At 46.3% G+C, this 17,779-nt stretch overlaps 3 protein-coding genes across 4 annotated transcripts; 2 read left to right on the top strand and 1 right to left on the bottom strand.

Annotated features, from left to right (window-relative positions):
- Positions 1 to 12: 12 nt before the first annotated feature.
- LOC119139312 (ADP-ribosyl cyclase/cyclic ADP-ribose hydrolase 1) lies at positions 13 to 2,797 on the bottom strand. Its single transcript, XM_037279878.1, has 9 exons — positions 2,588 to 2,797; positions 1,889 to 2,012; positions 1,669 to 1,795; positions 1,304 to 1,439; positions 1,146 to 1,228; positions 641 to 714; positions 464 to 556; positions 277 to 363; positions 13 to 214 (listed from the first exon to the last, which is right to left on the bottom strand). The coding sequence occupies exons 1-9, from the start codon at positions 2,667 to 2,669 to the stop codon at positions 133 to 135; spliced, it is 888 nt and encodes a 295-aa protein (XP_037135773.1). The 5' UTR covers positions 2,670 to 2,797; the 3' UTR covers positions 13 to 132.
- A 688-nt stretch (positions 2,798 to 3,485) lies between these two features.
- Positions 3,486 to 8,110, top strand: LOC119139167 (inositol monophosphatase 1-like). Of its 2 annotated transcripts, XM_037279611.1 has the most exons (9): positions 3,486 to 3,619; positions 3,845 to 3,954; positions 4,102 to 4,235; positions 4,492 to 4,596; positions 4,656 to 4,701; positions 4,786 to 4,894; positions 4,991 to 5,099; positions 5,274 to 5,425; positions 6,174 to 8,110. In XM_037279611.1, the coding sequence occupies exons 2-9, from the start codon at positions 3,892 to 3,894 to the stop codon at positions 6,293 to 6,295; spliced, it is 840 nt and encodes a 279-aa protein (XP_037135506.1). In that variant the 5' UTR covers positions 3,486 to 3,619; positions 3,845 to 3,891; the 3' UTR covers positions 6,296 to 8,110. The 2 variants fall into 2 exon arrangements, with proteins under 2 accessions (XP_037135506.1, XP_037135507.1); XM_037279612.1 differs by lacking the exon at positions 3,486 to 3,619 and having other exon boundaries at positions 3,913 to 4,025.
- A 2,813-nt stretch (positions 8,111 to 10,923) lies between these two features.
- On the top strand, positions 10,924 to 13,969 carry LOC119139166 (inositol monophosphatase 1-like). Its single transcript, XM_037279610.1, has 9 exons — positions 10,924 to 11,111; positions 11,405 to 11,488; positions 11,630 to 11,769; positions 12,135 to 12,239; positions 12,664 to 12,709; positions 12,791 to 12,899; positions 12,996 to 13,104; positions 13,464 to 13,615; positions 13,727 to 13,969. Exons 2-9 carry the CDS (start codon positions 11,426 to 11,428, stop codon positions 13,852 to 13,854), a joined length of 852 nt encoding a protein of 283 aa, XP_037135505.1. The 5' UTR covers positions 10,924 to 11,111; positions 11,405 to 11,425; the 3' UTR covers positions 13,855 to 13,969.
- The last annotated feature ends 3,810 nt before the right edge of the window (positions 13,970 to 17,779 follow it).

Raw genomic sequence — 17,779 nt, 5'->3', positions numbered from 1 at the left:
TAAAAAGAAACATTTTGTAAAAATTCAGCTTTATTTTGAAATCTTTATATAAAAAGACATGAAAAACACTTGACTATGATTGTCAGAATATGATTCTCTTTCACAAAGTTTGTCTCGGGACAGCAAAATATGTCACTTGACTGCCTGGCTGTTGGCGCGGGTCCGGCACGCCGAGTGGTCCGGCTCGCGGACGCATTGGAGGATGGTCAGAATGCTGCGGAGGCATTTTCCCAAGTTAGGCCGTGAAAAGACGAGAGTGAGACGATGGTGGCTCACCGGTCGTTATCGGAGCATGTCCAGCGGAATCCGCGGGCCTCCAGGATGTGGCTCAAGTCAACGACGGAGCCCTTTGTGCAGGATTCTCTACGGGAGGAAAAATCGAAGCCTGTGAGTATTGCGACACCAACCGTGTTTTTTTTTTTGTGTATGTTCGAAAATCACAACACAATTTGAATGTGCTCACATAAAGGGGCCGTCCAGATTGGTGACCACCTTGATGTTGACATAGCGGACCCACAGTGGATTCAGACTGTCCAGCTCCACGCTTCCGAACATGCTGCATGGCAAAAGGGAAACAAGGACAACTTGGAAATTAAGCGGGAGTCACGCTAGAGTTGGAAGGTAGCGCAAATGAGGGGACCTCTCCCTGTTGAAGGCCTTCTCAATGGAGCCATTCAGCAGCACGGTGACGTTGCCGCACGCCATCTCAGCAAACTGACAAACATCACAAGAAAAGCACAAAGATTCTTAGGAAAAATAAGACCTTTCAATCTTTTCTCAGGAAAGAAATCACACGAAGAAAGCATGACTGTTCTCGCAACTTTCTGACATTTATAAGCTTTTGACCTAACCCTCTTCTTAGAAAGAAAATGATTCATGTTGACATTTTTATGACCACGTGTCTTCTGCAAAAGTAAAGATGCACAAAAATCCCCTAAAAAATAATCATTCAAATTCTTCTCCCCAAAACAGCTTTTTTTAAAAATGTTTTTAAAACACCACTTCATTCTCTGAAAAAAAAAGGACAGACAAATTGTTGGTTATTTTCCAAGATTACAGCCAAAAAGTAAACGATGCCCCCAAAAATCCAATTAAAATGTATATTTTTTTCTAGGACATCACATGCTTGCTGATGCCAAACTCACATTTTTGGAGGCTTGCCTCCACAAGGAGTTCACGGGATGATGCAAACACGCCGACCACTCGGGACACGATCCGAAATCGAAATCTGAAAGAGATGGCGGTGAGACGGTGCGGTGTGGCGATTGCCTGCGTGGCGACCACTTGACAGGAAGCGGCGTACCCGAGTCTTCCCGCTGGCCGCACCAGACGAGGTCGTTGAACATGTAGCCCGCTAGCGTGTCCTCCAGCGTCCACAGGTCACGCGCCACTGCCGTGTAGTCCTGAATCAGCATCCTCGTCTTGCTCCACAACAGGAACTGAATTAAAAAAAAGAAAACATTTGTCAACATTAGTAAACATTACTTTGACATTCTCCTCAACTTGCTTCAATATAGATGCTGTTCATGCAGTAAGATGGCGGCAAAGCACTACTTTTGCCTTAATGAACCTACCCAACTCTGTTTAACAAAATTACAGGAGGCCACAAAATGGCGATTATAGGTGCGTAACCTGACAAAAGTACGCGGAGCATCAAACTCTTGTTACCCGGTCGCAGGCCCCCATTTGCGGCATGGCTCGAAACATGCGGCGGTAGCGCTCGGCGGCTACATCGCACGACGTCTGCCCCAATACCGCCTCCTCGAACGCTTGCCAGATCTCCTCGCAGTCCGACCTGCGAGCGCACGCAAATTGGCACCAATCAGTTCTCATGCAAATTTCAGTCGGTCGAACTGTGAGACGCTTTGGATGCTGCAGGTCGGCTTACCTGATGCCGGGGTTGACGAGCGTGATGTAGTTGAAGCACCTGCCCATCACGATGTGTTTGATGTTGGGCGTGGTGCCCGAAGGGGTTCGCAGCGGTGCCACGCACATGCAAAGCGCCAGCACCCCTGCTGACATCAACACCTTGACAATTGGCAACTCACTCGCGGCACCTTTCATTCAATGATCAGCTGCAAGCTATATTATCAAAATGAAGATGGAAACGCTCACGAAGAGCAATCAAAAGTGAATTTTATGCTTGCAACACAAAGTAAAGTACAGTAATGCCTCGTTTATCGTGGATAATTGGTTCCAAAAACCACCCGCGATAAGTGAAATCCGCGAAATATGGTCAGTTAGCAGAAAGATGCCAATTCGCGATCGTGCTAACACGCAAAAACGGACTTCTAAAGGAATGTAAACGAACATTTAGAGCAATACTACATTGTCCTAAAGGTTAGACACATGTTTCCTTAATTTAGAAGTTTTATTTTGACTTTTAAATGTTTTTTAATATGGAAAAAAAAAAATCCGCGATGTAGTGAAGCCGCGATAAACGAAACGCGAAGTAGCGAGGGATCACTGTAATTGCAAATAAACAAAAATCGACCAAGTGACAGCACTACAAGTAGGGTACAGCATGTTTTTGCTGTAGAAACATGGGAATAATATTTAAAAAAACAACAACATCCGAATAACTTACATGCAGCCACGCTGATTCTGAAGTTAGTCGCCATGGTAACCCGCTGCTTTGCCCTCTGCTCAAGACAGCGTCTTCTAACCATCAACCACCAAAGATGATCCGTTTTAAGGAAGCTAAAACACAAGTCAAGTGATGCGAATCCTTTGACTGGTTGATACTTTGACGAGCGATGGTCTCTTTTCAGGCTAATTCACTGAAGAAGAAAAAAACACGTGCGAAAAAAAAAGAGCGTCGTTGCAGACACTTCCAAGCACAAAACGCAGACGCGCGATGGTGAGAAGGACGGTTGTTTTCCTCCAAAGCCTTGTTTGCATGTTGGGCCTCCGCGTGACTCCCATTATGGTGGCATGACCAATTTCCCCAGTCACAAAGTCTGGGCTGTTGGTTCGCTACAAGGCAACAAGAATTGTCAGCTAGACAAGGAAGAGTATACAAAAAATTGCTGTCATATAATAAGATGGCCTTTCATGATGTAGGTCGTCGCAGAAAGAGCCAAAAGCATTCGAGTGGCTTGGGGATTTTTTGTGGAATACAAGTGGTTACTTTAGTATTGCTTTCCAAAAATTCAAATTGGAGATTTTCCTAAAGAGAGTGTAACAAACACTATTTCACAATTGTAATGCGCAAAAATACAATTTTTAGTAAGGCGACAGGCTGCGTGGTGTTGCTCCCATCTACTGGCTAGAAATAAAAGTTTAATTTGGAGATTCATTCAACGACTGTAATTATTCTGTAGCTTTTCAAGAGTTTAAAAAGTGTTTGTTTTGTCCACCTTTTAAGTTACCTTTTTTGTCATCTAATGGAATTATTAATAACGATCTTATGAACCGTCCAAATCGTTGATCAAATCCTAGCCAATGTGAATGTTGAATGAACATCATGTGATATCAGATGACCAATCAGAGCACGCACGGTGCTAAACGCGGAAGCTGTCGAAGTGTCACGGACACGCGACTTTTTAGCTGATGTGAAATCGAAAGTTCAAGACTTTAAAACGACGTCCAAACGGGGGACACGACAACGTATCACGAGGTTCGTTTGGGATATCGATCTAAACACTCCAATGTTTATTTTGTCGACATTCCCGCAGGCCATCTTGAAAAAGTGTAACCCGACTGGTTTGCTAGCTCTTATCGGATATCGAATGTTTTCTTAAGCCTCTCCCAACCTCTGAGTGCTACATTGTTCCGATTACATATAATTATCGTAGCGTGACGTTGATGTTGACACAGAGTTAGCATTTCTTTTGTGTTTCAGCCAGGAGAGTTTGCGTTTGGTCTTAATCGCAGTATTGACAATCAGCGATGGATGATCCTTGGCAGGACTGCATGGAGCACTGCGTGGAAGTAGCCAAGCAAGCTGGCAAGGTGACTTTATTAAATGCAGCAACTGAGGTCAAATCACCTTGTTTTGGCTTGAAATGGACATTATATTTGGGGTAGGAAGAGTGTTGCATATTCTCTGTTATGTCACTGTTCATTCATGTGGTGCTTGTTGTGGTGCTCCCCCATCAGGTGATCCGTGAGGCCCTCCAGGGCGACGTCGCCGTCATGCACAAGAGCTCGCAAGTGGACCTTGTAACCGAGACGGACCAGAGAGTGGAGCGCCTCATCATATCTTCCATCCAGGCAAAGTTTCCCACGCACAGGTACACTACTTCTATGTCTCCACACAGGAGAACAAGCGGAAGATTTTGTCACCCGCTGCAGTCGACCAAAAACGCTGATTTTGGTTTTTCAAGCCATGCTTTATTATCTTATGTTATGGTTTCTTATTACATATTTTTATTTTTAGACCCTTAAAAGCTTGCACAATATGGATTTCCTTATGCGTTGTCATTTATAGCGTCACTTTTTTTTTTTTTTTACTATTACTAAATATATCGTATTTTCTTCTTTGTGAAGCTTCATCGGCGAGGAGTCGGTGGCGGCGGGTGCCCCGAGCATCCTCACCGATGAGCCTACTTGGATCATCGACCCGATCGATGGCACCACCAACTTTGTGCACGGGTACGCCTCGCATGCTCAAGTTTTGCCTCAAGCTATGGCCAGTGATTTTCTGTTTTTAGGTTCCCTTTTGTGTCCGTGTCCATCGGCTTCACGGTGAAGAAAGAGGTAGGTCACGCTGCTTGTGAGTCAAGTGTCAAGTGTTTTTCTTTTGCCGGTTGTGTTCATTTGTGATGATTTTGTTGTCGTCAGATCGAGTTTGGGGTTGTGTACAGTTGCATCGAGGACAAAATGTACACAGCGCGCAAAGGCAAAGGCGCCTTCTGCAACGGCCTTCCCATCAAAGTGTCGGGACAGGAAGGTGAGGAAATCCCGGCGTTTCCGATTCTAGCCAGCAGGTGGCGCCCGTATCTCAGCAGCCTGCCTCACCTCTTCCGCTTTTCTCCGCCCGTGGCAGATGTCAGCCGCAGCCTGGTGCTGACCGAGGTGAACTTCAAAAAGGATACGCAAAGTTTTGACATGATGTTGGCCAACCTCAGGAGCATCCTCGCCATCCCTGTGCATGGGTAATTACCTGCGCCAAGGAGGTTTTCTTTCATGGCTGCTTGTGTTAGTAATCAGGACCGTGCAAATAAAAAATAAAAATAGTGGGTAAAATAGTGTGCATGAAGTCGGGATGTGTGAAGTTGTACAGTCCAACCAAGTGCTGTTGAAAAGCTCCCGACCTCTTGCGTCCTCAGCATCCGCTCGCCGGGCAGCGCCGCCGTCAACATGTGCCTGGTGGCCAGCGGCGCGGCCGACGCGTACTACCACCAGGGAATCCATTGCTGGGACATGGCTGGCGGCGCCGCCGTGCTCACAGAGGCCGGAGGAGTCGTGTTGGATATTTCAGGTGAGGGCCGATTGGCAGTCACACTTTGGCCTCGTCACCGTAATTTTCCATTGCGAGTCGGTCGTGTCATCGCTTGAGTGCAAACGCGAGTCAGGACAGGAGTCGGGCGGAGTGATTTCTCAAAACGAGAAGTTGGAAGGTGGTTAAAGCTTTGAGCAATCCCGCCGCTAATGCACGCGAGCGTTTACATCCGGTGCTATTGCGCAACATTGGCCAACTACAACCACAGCGTTACCCGCTCAATTCGGCACCTTTTTACAGACGTAGAAGAGGAAGTAGCCAACATGGCGTCCTCATTTAGCTCCCATCAGCTCGTGATTTTGAAGCTACGTTTGAAGGAATCGCTAGTTTCCCCCCAAAGTAAATGTTTTGTTTTTTTCCACATGAATATAATTTATCATTGCAGCTGGCAAGTTTTAAAAGGACATTTTCCAGCGGCATTTCCGCTCCTAACCACAAAATTAGGGACATCCGCTGGATCGAATGAGCTTGATCTGCCAACAGGAAGACAATTATGTCCGTTTTTCAAAAATCTTTTTTTAAATCTCCCCCTCCCCGAGCGTGTCCTTACTTAACACAGTGCGTGTCGAGGACGTGCGCCGTAAGCCATAATGCTTTTCTTATTCAAATCGGAGCTTGTTGGTCAATCTCGACCACGGCATCGCTTGACACGGCGGTGGCTCGAGTGAGCGCACATTTCCTGGCGATACGGCTGACGCTGTTCGTCCTGTGGTCTTCTGTCGCCCAGGTGGGCCCTTTGATCTGATGTCCCGTCGACTGATTGCGGCCAGCACCCCAGCGCTGGCCCGGCATCTCGCCGGGCACATCGCAGAGTTTCACGTCGGCAGGGATGATGCAGATGGCTCGTAAAAACAAAAAACTAAAATAAAATAATCGAACGCTTGCGTTTGTCTTGTGACGAGTAGCTTAGTTTTGAATTGGAAGTGTTTTTCCTCATGTCGTCCTAGAAGGGACGCTCATTAGGAATGTGTGTGCATTCTGTGAACAAAAGTATTGGGACAGCTATTAGTAGTTAAGGAGGCCGATAACAGATATGGAGTCGATTATCCGTTTCTCGTCAAATCTTTTTAGAATTGTCCAATCAGCGATTCCACAGACTACCCGAGTAATCTCGTAGATTTGCGAGCACATCTCAGGAGAAACCGACGTCTTCTGAGATGTGACTCGCCGAGACGGAATGTCGCTGATCAAGTAGGCACCCGAGCAAAGAACGAGGCGTTGTTAGCGAGCGCCCCTCACGTTCTTCGCATTTTCTGTACGCAGGAAAATGTTTGGGCAGCGTTCATTTGGAGCGACAACAAACTTTCTCAAAGAGAAAGATGCGAGCCAGAACCTTGTTGCTCAAAGGCACCCCCTGAGCTTATAAACCGTTTCCAGATGTCCCAATCAAAAGCTTCCCACAGTCTTCTGTCAAAACACACAATAGAAGACGAATTGCAGAACACTCGAAATCCCCTTTGGTTGAAATGGCTCCATTTTGGATTTTCAGCGGTTCTGTCGCAACGCAAAGGCAAAGGATGTCTTTCGTTTTGTGACAGAGCGTTGTGGGACGCTAGGGCTACTCCGCGCTGTCAACTTTGCGACCTCCTCTCAAAACTCGCCCCGACTATGAATGAATCACATTTGATGACATTTTCAATCAGGAAGGCAGCACTTCATCGCCAAGCTGCAGAAACACGTTTTTAAAAAGCAAGCACCAGCTGTGCACTCATGAGCTGATCATTTGCGTTTTTGCTAATGCTAATTTGGGCTAACGTTGCTTAGCGGGGGAACTTTTGGCTGGTGGCGTCTTGCACATTGTAGTCTGCCTGTGTCTTGAGAGTGGCGGATGTTTGTCCAGCCGAGTCATGGCTGAAGAAACTCACTGCCGGGGGCATTAATCGTGTCAATAAGTTCAATTGCGACATCACTACAACAAAAGTTTGACACTCTTGTTAAATTTCACACTTGACTGGCAGCCTTGCTGGCACTAGATGAGTGCTCGTCTTGGAGCAAATCAAAAGTCCCTTGTCCATAATGCGTCCCTTTGAAGCGACGGAGGGGGTGTGACTGAATACTTTTGTCCATATGGTGCATTTCAGCCAGCGTGAGTCATGAGCTTGTCAGCTGCCTGGTATGATGGGCGGCCAGCATATTGCGTAATCGTCACATTGTTGGCAAACCCGCGTGGCCTCGTGACGTGTGTCAGCGATGTTCCGCCCGTCAACAAGCCTTTCATGCGTTCGTGCCAGACTCATGTCGACGATTGACATTGTCGATCCCACAAACAATTGTTGGTTTTTCTCCCACCTAGTTCACGTGAGCCGTGCACGGATTTGCTTGCTCTTCAAATTGCTGCATCAAAATATGACTATTATTAGCACCTTTTTTTCTTATAGAGGAAATTTGGAGAAACAATTGGTGGTTTTAGAAAATCCCCTCAAGCTGAAACTTTCTTGGCGCCAAAATGTTTAATTAAATTAGCGTTGTTTCTTCCTGTTTGTCACTGCGATTTATTCAGCCCCAAATAAGAGAGCACTCTTGATGTGTATCTTACAAGCTTTAAATAAACACCTTCCCCCGCCGCCCACCTCGTTGATGATGTTGGCGCTCCTTGTTGCTACATGTCTCGTTTGACAATCGGGAGACCAATCGCCTTTGTGGGAGGGGAGACCAAAAAAAAAACTGCCCAAGGCTGTGCGCTGTTAGACCTCATGTGCAAATGCTTCGAATTATCATCCAAAGTCAGGTTTGGTTGAAATATGAGCTTGCAACGTATAGTGTCACACCAAAGCTAATAAGTTGTTTTTAAATAAGCATAGTTCAAACCGGCTTAAGTCGACCTGGCTAGTTCGTGTGCACGTGAGGTTAGAACCGGTTAAAAAAATTTCTGTATTTTTGTCCCTGAAAATTTGCCAGCAATTTCCCGTTCAGGCAGGCATGCTTGCACCTCCTTTGTTTCAAGGTGTTACTTCTTTTTTTGATGACATAAATGATCTACTTGCTGTTTGTTTATGGTTATTTACTATTTTGGAATAATTGCTCCCGTTTAACCTTGTCCTGAAGCCACACGAGTAAAAATGAAGTTTTAGTTAGCGTGCACCTGATAACCTACCCGACCAGTTGTGTCATTAAATACTACAGCAACATCTGCTGTTAACAAGAAACGCCTTCTATGGATTTCGCGAATGGTCGTGAAACAATACCCTTACGTAACAATGGGAAGATGAAACCCGCGGGCGCCTGCGATTAGCAGGGTGTCGGCTCATTCTAGTCGTTCTCCGGTGAACGAGCGGAATCGGAGGCCGTCGCCATGGCAGCGACCATCGTGTACTTGCATGTTGCGCTTGGTAAAGATTTGCTGCCAGCCGCTGGAAAGCTACGACTGCACGCTCCAAGCCTCTTAATTACTATGCTAATAGGCTATAGTTGGTTTAACATTGGTAAACGATGCTAAATGCGAAGCTAGCATAATGACCCTTGTTTGCTGAAATAACATCACAAACAAATGTTACCTAGACATGCTAACTTAGGCCAACAGTCAATTGGACAAGCTAACGCTCACTCTAAAACCTAAGCTGGCCAAATAATTGCTTTGCAGAGAAAAATGCTCAGTAAAACGAGCGAAACAATTTTCGCAGCTGTGATCGTAGCGCGTGTGGTATTTTTGAAAAAGATTTTATTGCGCGTTCCTGTGCGCCTGCAGTGCCTGTCAGGAAGTGCGCACCATTGTTCTGCTTCCACATCTTGAATGTCCCGCACGCCGTTTATTCGCAGCAAAGAGCTCTGCTACTACCCAAAGTGTCACTCTTGTGTGTCGCTCACATAGAAGAGTGAGGCGGGAAAAAGACTTTGGGGGGGCATTGCACTTTGGCTCGCTTGAACTCCAAATTGCTTGACTTTTCCGAGACCTCCGTGACGAACCAAGCGGCCGTCGTTGCCGAATCGATCGAACGCTTCCTCCCGTCCGTCATGATTTTGCCCTTTCGGAATTTTACATCTCCCGCGGGAAATTTCACTGACAACAAGCCTGAAACAACCCTTCGGATCTCTCCCTCCACCCCCGCCCGCCCTTTAATAACGTTTTCAAGTAAATGGCTATGGATAGCAAGAAATATTCTGGAGCGACCGCACTGACATTCAAGTGCAATTCCGGAGCCATTGTCAGACTTGGCCAATAATGTCTCTTTGTACATCACTTGTATTCGTCGTGTAGTGTGAGGACAGCAAAGCGGGCATGACTTCTCTGCCAGGAATTATGCAACCTTCTTCTTCTTTTCGATAGTTTCAAATGACAGGCACTCATTAACGTTCCACCCTGCCTTGTAAAAGCCACTGCTCATGTGCCAGAGCCCACTGGAATGCCTTCTTTTGGTTAACAATCAAGTGTAACCGCACTATGCTGATGTTGAATTCAGAAGGGTAAACAATAGTCTGTTTGTTTGTGACTTTGGGCTCCTACGTGGGGCCGCCGCTGCGAGTTTCTCTCGGGATTTGTTTACCACCGTATGCATGCCCGATTGCCGGACGTCCTTCCTGACACCACCCGAACGTTTATCCGGGATTTAGCATATGCAGTTAGCCAATCTGCGCTAATTCACACAGCCCATAGCAGTCAACGGACACGCTAACATTGCTAACATTTTGCATCACATAAGTTTGTTAGCTAATAATGCTAAACTGTGTTAGAATTCTGGAGTTTAAACAAATTTAGCCCTCTTTAAGCCACTTCATTAAAAAGTTACACAAAGGAAACTTCATTGGAACGTTCTAGAAGGGAGCATGTTTCTTCAGCCCTGCATGGATGCTAGCGCGTCAGCCGTTAAATAATACATCTTGTTTGTGGCTCCACCGGGGAGAAAAACGGGGCAGGGCCCGCTCATCTCTCAAGAGCCGACCTTGACCGACGTCTCGGCCTCAATTACAGCTGCGAATCCCGGGAGGTCGGCGTCCAAATCATCAGTCATTGCCGATCAATTATTCATGGTGGGACAGCAAGACGGATGTATTTGTTTTGCCCCTCCTATTACCTCGCTGGAACTTTGCTGAAATCGCTGCTGAGATCGCTCCAATTTCTCAAAAGTCGAGCGAGGAGACAGTTGCCAACGGGCGAAGCAAATGCAACAAAAAACGTTTAGCAACCTAGCCTCACGTTTGACTTAGCTCGCTGAGCATTCGTGACAAAAATTGTACATGCTAGCCAAGCCGCAGCCAAATTGGCACATGGCACAATGCCTTCCCGCCCGATGGCACTTCATTTTAACCTGCCCCGGGCAGTTTGAAGCAGCCTCTAATCACTGTGGTACAGCTTCGTTGCGACGCAAATTAATCTTTGCAAGGCTCCGGCAGGTTCGGACCTTCATCTGCTTTTCATTTGATTTGAATAGAGCCGTGCAGATTGCATCCCAAACTTGCCAAAACGTGCAAACTTCGTTTGTTGATTCAGTGGAAATTTTCCACTGGCTTACATTTAAATGTGCCATCATGTTCTTGCATGTCTTGCTGAAGAACGTGTTTTTTTTTTTTTTTTTTTTTTGTGGGTGAGTGAGGCGGTGCTAGTACTTTTCCTACTTTGACAGCACGAAAGAACCCACCCTCCTTTTTGGCATTTTAGCTTTTCTTTTTGCATACGACACCACGGCACAAGTCGGCAAGGTCTCTTCCTGCTCTTCCATCACTTCTCAAGGTAAGGTGCTCGTTGTTGTCGCTTCGCATCAGGGTCAATAGCACAAACCTACCGCAGATGTTATTCTGTCGTTTGTTGTCCTTTTTTTTTTGCGCGCGGCTGCTCCAAGAGGAAGGCAGTTTGCCTTAGGATGTTTGTTACATAAGTCATTCTTTTGTGACACATGCTCTGCTCGGCCGGCCCGAGGAGAGGGAAAGCCCCCGCACGCGCTGGGTCTTCCTCGCTCTTCTTTCGTGCCTTGCAGTTGCTTGTACACGCCCAAACAGAGTTGCTTTGCATGTGTGTGAATGCAGGTGAAGACAAAGCAGCAAGAGATGGCAGACCCATGGGACAGAGCGTACGATTTTGCCGTCAAAGTGGCACGGAGAGCCGGTGAGGTATGTTTGTGAGTCACCTGCAAAAAGGAACTCTGACAGCGGGGCCAGAGGTGGGGTGGGGTTGAGGAGTGAGATGGTAGCAGCGATGATGTCATCGCAAAGAGTTGCCCCAGCCAATGTTGCGTGTGTGCTTGCGTGCAGGAAATTCGGAAAGCCTGCGAGAGTGAAATCAAGGTGATGATCAAGAGCTCTGCCGTGGACCTGGTGACCAAGACAGATGAGAGGGTGGAGAAGATCATCATCAGCATGCTCAAAGAAGAGTTTGGAGCCAACACTTACAAGTGAGCCTCGTGGGCGGCTCATGCCGGGCCCGCACGTGTTTTAATTGGCCGGTAATTGCGCCGCTGCAACTATGAGCGGCCCATATCAAAGGTGTGCTGCGAGCGCCGGCTCTGCAGCTGTAATGGCTCGGCCGTGTTCTAATTTGGACCGCACCATGATTGAGATTGTTTGCAAACTTTTCCAACTGTGGTGCGACTGTTCGTCAAGGCAACTGATAATTAAGGCAAAAAAAAAAAATCTGAGGTAGAGTAAGTCCTCCTTGGCAGTAGTTGGCGCTGGACTGCAGCATCATCGGTGTCAACGACCAATTTACAACTTTTCCATTTGCGCCGACTGACTTTTCTCTCTGTCATATCCACTGCAGCTTCATCGGCGAGGAGTCGGTGGCAAACGGCAAGCCGTGCATCTTGACCGACAAACCCACGTGGATCATCGACCCGGTGGACGGGACCACCAACTTTGTCCATGGGTAAGGAAGACCTTGTCTTTGCACATGCAGCCTTAAAAGTATTGCCATGATGCATTTGTGCCGGATGCCGACTTCACTGACATGATGGCCTTTGTGGTGCTGTAAAGTGACACAACATTCTTTTCCCCAAGCCCAAAACCTGGCCCACTATGTTCCCCAACATGTTCTGGTCAATATTGCGTTGGTGGAATAAAATTTAAACAGATGACTTGCTCAGTTTTCTATCCATCGTGTTGTGAAATGTCGCCCTCTGCTGTCGAGCGAAATTAACGTCACAAGTGCTTGCGTTGTTCATGTCACGTGACCAAACCCGCAAAACAAGATTTCAGCTTAGTCAAATCATTGTCATCTTTTTGTTTTGTCCTTGTGGCCCATCTCGTGTTGATCAATGCAAATTGTCCGCTTTTGTGGGCGCTGTTCACAGGTTCCCATTTGTGGCAGTGTCGATCGCCTTTGCGGTCAAAAAGCAGGTGAGTGCACACAAAAAGAAAATCGACTCCGTGCGCCGATGGTGCTCCAATGTTTGTTTGTTTTTCCTGCCGATGTCGCAGTTGGAGTTTGGCGTGGTGTACAGCTGCTTGGAGGACAAGATGTACAAAGCCAGGAAAGGCAAAGGCGCTTTCTGTGACAACGACCGCCTCCAGGTGTCGGATGTGAAAGGTAGCTCGCCGCCACACTTTTTTGTGTGTGTGTGGGGGGGGGGGGGGTTCCCCGCCAGCCGGCAATGGCAACCGCTAAGCGCTGTCTCCTTGGCAGACATCAACAAGTCCCTCATCATCTCAGAGCACGGCACCGACAGGAGCCCCGAAAAGGTCACCAAGATCTTCTCCACCATGCAAAGGATCCTGCGCATCCCCGTGCACGGGTGAGTCGGAGCTTAACGGAAAATCACCATTATTCAAAGTTACTTAATTGATTTGATCTCGTTTTCATCTAGAGTCTTTTTGTTTTACTTTTCGCCACCATGTTGACTCCTCTAGGTGGCACTCTCTGTTCAACATTGCGTTGAAGGCACGCTGACTGGCCATTTTTGAAACCGGTGCTTCTCAATCAGTGGGCCACTTATTACATTTTTATTGACAAATTACTATTTAATTGCGAAGCAATGTCTTGGCAACCAACAATGCCATCTAGAGGAGTCCAAAAATACAACTGGTTCACGAAGCTAATGGGAAGCTTCATTTGCATCTCTCTGTAACAATTGACACCAATGCGTGCACGCAGTTTGCGCGGCTCCGGAACGGCCGCCACCAACATGTGCCTCGTGGCGTGTGGGGCGGTGGAGGCCTTCTTTGAGATCGGGATCCACTGCTGGGACATCGCGGCGGGGGCGGTGATCGTGACAGAAGCTGGCGGAATGCTGCTGGACGTGGACGGTACGTACGCTGGTGCTGGACTGATCTGGGCAGGCCAGGGGAGGCTTTTCATACCTCCGTGAAGACGTTCTTGGATAGTAAAGATGCTTTTTTGTACCGGGCAAAATTTAGGAGGGCCGTTTGACTTGATGTCCCGGAGGATGGTGTCGGCAAACAACAACACTATCGCTCAACGGATCATTAAGGAAATCGAAATATTTCCCGTGGAGAGGGACGACGCCGAGATCAGTAAGAAATGAGAGGATCCTCGCACACCTTGTTTTTCCACACACACGTACATTCACACACACGCACAAGACCGTCTGCCTTGTCTTCAAATTTTTTTCCACAATAAAACAACTATGCAACAAACCACTAGTGACTTCTTCCTCAAGAAAAAAAAGTGTACGTGTATATGTGTGTGTGTGTGTGTGTGTGTGTGAGTGAGTGTGTGTGCATGTATGCATTAATGTGTATATATGTGTGTGTGTGATATGTGTGTGTATATGTGCGTGTGTGTGTATATGTGTGTGTATATGTATACGTATGTATATATATATGTGTATATATATGTGTATATATATATATATATATATATATGAATGTGTATGTATGTATATATGTGTGTAGGTGTATATATCTATATTTAAATGTGTTTATGTATGTATGTACGGTATGAATGTATTTATGTTTTTGGAAGCATTTTGAATGGGACAGTCCTAAAACATCAAAACAAAATATAACAAAAAACAACAACACTACTTTATTCTTAGCACCTCGTGTCATCTGCAAAACAATTCATGTGGATACTTTCCATTTTAGCATGAACGAGCAATCGCCAACACAATTTTTATCCATGGCGTGCTCAATTAAAACAGCACAAAGACAGCGAAGTAAAAAAAATTAATTAAAAAAACAGCAATGAAGTACAACATAATTGTCCATCATTACAGCAATTATGAGAAACAATTGTATCAACTAAGTGGTTATATTCAGAGGAATAATGACTATTAGTAAGTCTTATTTTGTTCCCATACTCAACAGTAAGATTTCATTGTAATCATCGAGCCTCGAAAGCTGTCGTTTTTCTTTCCGCTCTACCTGTTTGACCATTCTCATTATGAACACCAGGGGTCAGTAATACACTAGCTAGGAGGTCTTCTTTTTTTTTTTTTTTTTTTTTGCATTTGCTACATTTCGGTCGTCTAATCTGGGTAAAGAATTTTCTTTTTATTGGTGAACGTTGAGTCAGTTTCGTTAATTCGCCTTTTCCGGAAGTGACTTTCTCATGTCTGATTGGTTAAAAATGGTTATGTTGTTAAATTCAATGACTTCACAGGTCATACATTTAAAATGTCTTTTTATAATAATAATAATAATTATTATTATTATAATGTGCACTTTAAAAAACAAAACAAATCACTTTCAGGTGCGTGTAGGCACGTGTAGGCTATGCAATGGGACGAGGTCGAGGCTGCCTCGTTAAGCAAGTGCAACGGAGGAGGACACGCCAAAGATGAAGTCATTTGGATTCAAGGATTCTCTTTTTGGTGCTGGCGAGAAGTACAATAACACCATTCAAGGTTTGCAACTCAAGGATAAGAAACACAAGCAACAGACGACGTTTCCCTTCAGCTGTCAGATATAGGTAAGCTTGCGTGAACTCTGACGCTAAGGTTAGGTTATCGCGACAGCTTTGCTCTTCCTGTAGCTAGCCTAAACTTCATGCTAATTGTGCATTTAAGTGAGAAGTCAATAGTGTTGCAATTGTGTCGTGGAGGAGCGAGCTGGGAAGGCAATTCGCCATGGACGTACTGTTGGATAGCCGAAGGAACACAAATTAAAGAGGCGCCAGCCACTGTGTGGCGTGATACCGTACGGTACAGGTGTCAAACTCAAGGCCCGGGGGCCAGATACGGCCCGCTACATCATTTTATGTGGCCCGCGAAGACAAATTGTGCATTAAATTCATGTGTCATTACTAGAATAGCAAATTGTCTTCACTTTTAATAATATCTTTTTTTTTTTTTAATTTGACCAGTTTTTATTCGTCTGATTTGAAAACGAGTCAGTTTTGTAGCTTTTACTGTATACAATATGAGGTGCTCATACATTTATTTGGGTTGATAGTCATAATGGCCCTCCGAAAGAAGCTATGACTACAATGCGGCCCGCGAAAAAAGTGTGTTTGACACCCCTGCCGTACGGCCATAAAAAATGACGGCGGGTCAAGTTTTGTGTCTGAGTTGCAAGCACGCGGAGGTAGACCCCAGCAGCACAATTTGCAGCAGCAATTTTAAATATGCTTTGACTTTGCCTGCCGGATGAAAAAGGTGCTTGTGCGGTAAATGGCCTCAAAAGGTAAGTGGGGCACGCGCAAGATCTGCTTTTAGGACTGGAGCGGAATCATAAGAAGGATTTTGCCCGTGTTCTGTGCGAGGCCATCGGAGGAATGTTGAGAGGGAACTTGGTCAGTATGCATGCGAAGTAGTGATGAGGAATTAATTGGAAGTGACGAGAGCAGCATATTGTCGACCCCCCCCACCCACCTGCAGACATTTATTTGGACTTTCTGTCTCGCTATCTGCACCTCTTTGTTGAATTTCACTTCCCAGTTTCTTTCTTTTTTTTTCAGTCACAGTGCTTCACTCCTGTTATGTAAATGGCTCGGAAAAGCCGCCAGTGTGCCCAAGCGGTCCTGACTGACAGCCATACTGACTCGGAACTGGTCCCGGCCTTCCCCGCCGTCCATCCTCGATGCCAGCGCTTTAATTTGATCGGAATCGACGCGCTCGGAAGAAGACGAGGAACCCGGCGCTACTTTATCTTTCTTTTTTGTCTATCAAAATCTGCTCGGTGTGGAGAATCAATGACGTTATTAACATGAAAGTCACTCGTTGGCATCGGGAGCCAATCGATGACGATAATCCCGAGTAACGGCCCTCCGAGCTGTTCTTACATTTATGTTATCGGCTTTCCCCTCGCTTCCTTTGACATATTAATTGAACGCCTAAGTGCTACTTTTCTTTTTTTTTTTTTTTCCCTGAGCCCTCCTTTCATGGCCGTCCCATCTGTCCGTCATTATTGATCCATTAAACACGCACGTTGGCCTTAATTACACCTGACCGCGTTGTTCTTTTGCGACGCAACTGCCGGGTTGTCGCGTCCTGGCCTGTCTTTCAGACGCGATCGATATGCGGCGCGCCCGTGAGCAATTAGCAGTTAGCGGCTTTAACTAGCGGCTGGCGCATCCAACTGCCCGTAAAAAGTAAATCTCTCACGTTCAGTCGAGGTGACTTTTGTGCACATGTCTGTATGTTCCTAGGTATGCATTATACTGCCCCCTAGCGGCCAAATGATGCAAGGAATTACAGTGATCCCTCGTTACTTCGCGTTTCGTTTATCGCGGCTTCACTACATCGCAGATTTTTTTTACAAATTAAAAAAAAGTTTTAAAAGTCAAAATAAAACTTCTAAATTGAGGAAACATGTGTCTAACCTTTAGGGCAATGTAGTATCGCTCCAAATGTTCGTTTACATTCCTTTAGAAGTTCGTTTTCGCGTGTTAGCACGATCGAGAATTAGCATCTTTCCGCTAACTCGTTAGCCTGCCCAGTACTTCTTGTTGGTGACCGGACTTCGCGAATTTCACTTATCGCGGGTGGTTTTTGGAACCAATTATCCGCGATAAACGAGGGATTACTGTACACTGAATGATCAGTTTTGTTGGTGTTTCAACTGATGAATAGCATGTCTAAATATCTCGGTGGGTGTGATTACGCACGCCGACTGACCGCGTCTCGGCGCTAGCGGCAGCGGGTGCGGCTAACCCCAAAGGCCCCATGCATTTGAATAATGTAGTGCACCACAGTAAACATTAGCATATGTGGGTACTTCCAAGCCACCGGGGCGCCATGATTCACTCGAACAACCTCCCACCCCCCGCCTTGATGCAGGATGGATATTAAGCCTGTTCGAGTTGCCCATGAATCTTTACGGCTGAAAAAGAAAAGTACGCTGCAGAACGACGCCGCAGACAGACGAGAGGGGTGCGCTATCGAACATGTGCCAGTTAGCGCAGCGGAGCGGTGAAGCGGGCAGGCGGGGGCCCCCTCTGCTGGAGCCCCTAATGGCTGCGGGCTCTCGAGGGTTGCCCGCTGAGAGTCGATGCGAGTGCAGATATTT

The sequence above is a fragment of the Syngnathus acus genome, chromosome 20 (assembly GCF_901709675.1).
Source record: "Syngnathus acus chromosome 20, fSynAcu1.2, whole genome shotgun sequence".
NCBI classification, from domain to species: Eukaryota; Metazoa; Chordata; class Actinopteri; order Syngnathiformes; family Syngnathidae; genus Syngnathus; species Syngnathus acus.
This window is presented reverse-complemented; position numbering and strand designations above follow the sequence as displayed.